At 47.8% G+C, this 5,000-nt stretch overlaps 1 protein-coding gene across 3 annotated transcripts in view; it reads right to left on the reverse strand.

Annotated features, from left to right (window-relative positions):
• LOC125030523 (protogenin B-like) overlaps positions 1–5,000 on the reverse strand; it is a 176,945-nt gene that overhangs the window by 67,372 nt on the left and 104,573 nt on the right. For all 3 annotated transcript variants that reach the window (XM_047620598.1, XM_047620597.1, XM_047620599.1), the window contains exon 2: positions 207–257. In XM_047620598.1, coding sequence (XP_047476554.1) covers positions 207–257 — 51 coding nt within the window. The remainder of the gene's footprint in view (positions 1–206; positions 258–5,000) is intronic.

A 5,000-nucleotide genomic window follows, 5' to 3' on the forward strand; every position in this document is an offset into this window, starting at 1 on the left:
AGCAGAAGGAAAAGGCAGAGAGAAATATAAACTTCAGACACAATAAAAACAGGGGAAATGATCTTAAGCAGGAGAGGCACAGAAGAATATAAATTTCAGGCACACGATACGAAAAAAAAAAAAACAGGAAATAGGATACAAAAGCAGGAAATATGATTTTAAGCAGAAATTGAGCTGAAGGAAGAGTTAAAGCGCGGGGTCCTTACCTGAAGTAAGCTCAGACTCTGCCGTAGCCGGGCTCACACTGGCCTCTGTGCCTGGAGGAGATAAGGGTCATTGTCACGTGTCAGCTCTTGAACATCAATCTATATTTCACTTTATATATCAGCTCTACTTGCCACAGTCCTCTTCTTACCACAACACTATTTCATTAGAAGAAAAATTGTGTCTTATGTAAGTAATTTGTGTCGAGATTGTGGAATTACTGAGTCTACGTCACGTGTCAGCTATAAAACTTGTGTATTTCACTTTATATATCAGGTCTACTTGTCACAGTAACTCTTCTTAACACCTTTATCATATAATTATTACTTAACTCCCTTTCATTAATACAGAATCAAACTGTGTCTATAAATTGTGTCGAGATTATGTAACCTTTTTATCTAAAAATCAGCATAACCAATTGCAAAATGTAAATGTTGGCAATTTTATTTTATCACAAGCAAACCTTTCGTTTACACACACACACACACACACACACACACACACACACACACACACACACACACACACACACACACACACACACACACACGTGAATATAAATTAAGCTTTTGTGAATTATATTAATATCCATATCCGTAGCTACACCAAATAACTATAAAAACAAATGACGATAGAAAGAAAGATATTATATATATATATATATATATATTTAAACATAGATACACGTATACATTTACATATACAGTGTATATATGCAAAATTCTATGTCTATACCTGTGTATGTGATGTACAGTGTAAGTGTAAGTGTAAGTGTAAGCGTGTGTGTGTGTGTGTGTGTGTGTGTGTGTGTGTGTGTGTGTGTGTGTGTGTGTGTGTGTGTGTGTGTGTGTGTGTGTGTGTATACGTGGGTGAGAGTGTATGCGCGCGTGCGTTTGGAGCTGCATCCCCGTCCCGGCAGAGCCGCCTCGCACATTACGCAACGGCGCTTCCCCCAAAACGCAACCCGGAGGCAAGTGCGTAACCGTATACCCAAAGACCGTTAATTTGCGCACAATGGCGGCGCCGGCGGAGTGGCCGATCTGCATGGTTGAATTTCCAGAACAAAATCCCCACAAAGACCCGAAGGCGAGACTCCTCGGCGGGGAAGCGGCGGCCGGAGTGACATGGTCGTCCACTCCCTTCCCCCGATCCTTTTTTCGACAACGCTCGTCAATTCATCACAAATAACATGCGGTGTGACTTTTTTTTATATTGTAGACGATTGTTATTAATGTCCGTTTGTAATATCCTGACCTCTTTTAAATGCTTATTATTACTTTTTCATGACAAGCACATCCCTCATGACTCCCTCGCCGAGTGACGTCAGACCACCCCGCCCCCTCGTCCCCGCCCCCCAGATCATAATTCGACCAATCAGCAGTGATATGCCAACTGGTGCTATGATATGAATGATAATAGATAATAGAATAATATACATACATATATATATATATATATATATAATATATGTATATATAACACACACACATACACACACACACACACACACACACACACACACACACACACACACACACACACACACACACACACACACACACACACACTCACACACACACACACACACGCACACACACACACACATATATGCCAATTGGTGCTATAACATAATTCGACCAATCAGCAATGATATGCCACTTGGTGATATAATAAGGTGCAAAAGTGTGGATTCAGGAAGCGCGGCGCACAGCTGTTCCCCGCGGCGCGACCCTCGCCTGGCGGAGGGAGGGGCCCCGTTGCGCAGGAGGATTACGTGGGCCGAAATGACGCCAGCGACAAAGGAGTTCATCTGCTCTTCCCGTAATCGAAAACGTTCCCATTTCATTCACTTGCCCACAAACGGGATCCCGATCGGCGAGCCTAACGTTCTGCCGAGATGGAAGAACCCTTCACCGGAATCAAAACAAAACGTTTCTTTCTTTGCGTTCCTCAAAAAAAAAAAAAAAAAAAAAAAAACATTTTTATTTTCTCGTAGTGAAAACAAGGACCCATATCAGGCTAAATCAAAAAAACAAAATCAAAAACAACATCCGGATTTCCGCAAGCCTTTGATAAACTAAATCTTAAATGCGCAACCCTTTCTTTTCAAAGATCGGGCCCTTTTCAATGAGAATAAGCTTACCCTTGACTTTTTTTTTCTTTCTTTGCGCCGGCCCATTAAAAATAAACTACAAACGGAGTAATCCACATGCATTTCCCTTTATTGTCTCCCTTGCCATTACCAGTGACCTTCACAGTATCAAGTATCCATTGCCCGACACTGCCCCTTCCCATACCCATCGCTCCTTCGCGCTGCTCCCTTTCCTGTTAGCACTGTGCCCTGAGCCCTGAACCTTCGAAATCACCCTCTGTCAGGGGTATGAACCGCTGCCCCTTACTCCTCCTTACCCTATTACACCCTGCCCAGTCCCCTCGAACCCTCACTTACACCTACCCTAACACTTGGGTATGACCCCTCGGCGCCTTCCCCTCTCCATTCGACAACGACAAATGAGTTTACAATGGTTTAGCAGTTCGGCTAACCTACGCTTCCACTGTAAGCTGCCAGAAAAACAAGAATGTTTGAGCGAGAGAACCCGACGGAGCTCCTGCCTCACTCGCCTCCTCTCCTTCTCCCTCCTTTCCCTCTTTCTTTCTTTCCTCTCCTTCTCCCACCTTTCTCTCTTCCTTTCTTTCCTCTCTCTCTCTCTCTCTCTCTCTCTCTCTCTCTCTCTCTCTCTCTCTCTCTCTCTCTCTCTCTCTCTCTCTCTCTCTCTCTCTCTCTCTCTCTCTGTCTCTGTCTCTGTCTCTGTCTCTCTCTCTCTCTCTCTCTCTCTCTCTCTCTCTCTCTCTCTCTCTCTCTCTCTCTCTCTCTCTCTCTCTCTCTCTCTCTCTCTCCCTCTCTCTCTCTCTCTCTCTCTCTCTCTCTCTCTTACCTTCTACCTACCTACCTACCTCTCTCCTGTCCTTTCTCTCTTAGTGCCAAAATACAATATCCATGTGGCTTCCGTGCGGTTCCTTTTTGTTTGTTATAAATGTAATTCATTCCCGCTAAAAGAGCGTTGATTCCTCTCATTCCTTTCATCTATAAAAAGCAGAAACAATCCCTACGAAATCGTCACCCGAGACGACGTGGGCTGAAGACAACAGATAAAGCAGAAAAACGAAAAAAGAAAAAGAAAAAAGGAAAAAAAAAGCGAGGAAGAAAACAATTTGTGCAAGTCTCCCCTCTCGGCCGCGTTTTCATCATGAGGACGAAGCATTAGGCTACGAAGGCAAACCAATGGTGTCATATTTCGCCAACATGTACGGGGGAAACATTTCAGAATAACATCTCTTCAGGCAAACACGCTTAGCGTTTATGGCTGTCAGGGTTTTCATGTTTATAACCGACTCTTTAAAATGTCTGCCTCGGCGAGTTTCTTCCCCGAAAATGAGAGGGAAATATTGTAAGTTTGGCGAGGCGCAGTGAGAACGCCGGTCCTGCCTCCCGTACGACAGCAACTACATGGTCTGTCAAAGCCTTCTGTTCAACCACAGAATTAATGCTTTCTTCATCACTGTGATCTTCCTTTCCCTTCCCGCTCCCCGACCGCCGAGACGAGAACACTCACGCCCACCCATCACGCCTCGCCCTCAACATGTCGCAAAGTACTCGGCCGTGTCATGATACTCTTACCGTCAATATCGTATCAGCGATCCCGACGTATTTAGTCTCGGGATGAACAGTGCGCTCAGCTTCACGCTTCCTCGGTCGCGATCCCCACTACGCCGGCTTCGGCAACGAAAGCTCCTTCCACGGCGCAGCAAGGAGTGCGGCTTTAAGCGGTCCCTTTCAAAGTCACGTACGCAAACAAGGAAATACAACCTTTGTTACTACAGATACTATAAGAACAGCAATAACGCGCTGTTGCTGCTGCTTCGCTCCCCTCACTCGCCCCTTCGCCCTTCCCTTTCTCACTCCCGATTGCGCTCGCAGCAGATAATACGGCGATGTTCCCTGTCACAGCACTCTTCAGCCGCGATGCTGCTCCCTGCCAGCGGCATCGGGATACGGAGTCCCTTCCATAGTATCCATTAGCATGTCGCAGACATAAATCCCATTAGGGATTTACCACATTGCCCATCAATGTGCAGTTCTCTGTCATGCTTATTAATGTGCAGTCCTCTGAAACAGCCCCATAATAGTGTACATCCTTCTAGCGGCGACCATCCATCATGCTGCAGCTCCCTGTCAGAGAGCTTATCAGCGTGCCACTCTCAGCCTCAACGCCCAGAGCCGTCAGGGCGTCGCTCATTTGGCTGCTGCGTCGCGGAGGTGCACAGAGCCCAGGGCCCTTCCCACTCAGCGCCTCGCCACAGCAGCCAGGCCAGGCTGCGGGCCCCGCAGGACTGAACATCGCTCTCCTGGCTCTGTTAGGACGCAGGACTAGGGAACCCCCTCCCCCCGGCACAGTGATCTCCGCCCTGCCTAAGCCGAGGGTCCAGCGGTGTAGCCCGATCGGCCGCGGCTCCGGGTCCCCTTCTCGCCTACTTGATATTCCGGACACATGTTATCCTCGTGAGCCCCGACACATGTTCCTCGGCGCTCCTTCTGCATCACCCCCGACCGCGCGTCACCACCACCGCCATCACGCTCCGGCCGCCGCTGCTCTTCCTTCGCGATCTCGAGGACGTCGAGCGGCAAGGATACCCTCCCCCCCACCCCATCGCCACAGGGTACTGCTTGGCCTCCGGACTTCCAAGGTGTCGCCGGGAGGAGGGGCAAGGTCACGGCACGCGAGGAGCGCTCTCGC

This window comes from Penaeus chinensis, chromosome 11 (genome assembly GCF_019202785.1).
Source record: "Penaeus chinensis breed Huanghai No. 1 chromosome 11, ASM1920278v2, whole genome shotgun sequence".
Lineage (NCBI taxonomy): Eukaryota > Metazoa > Arthropoda > Malacostraca > Decapoda > Penaeidae > Penaeus > Penaeus chinensis.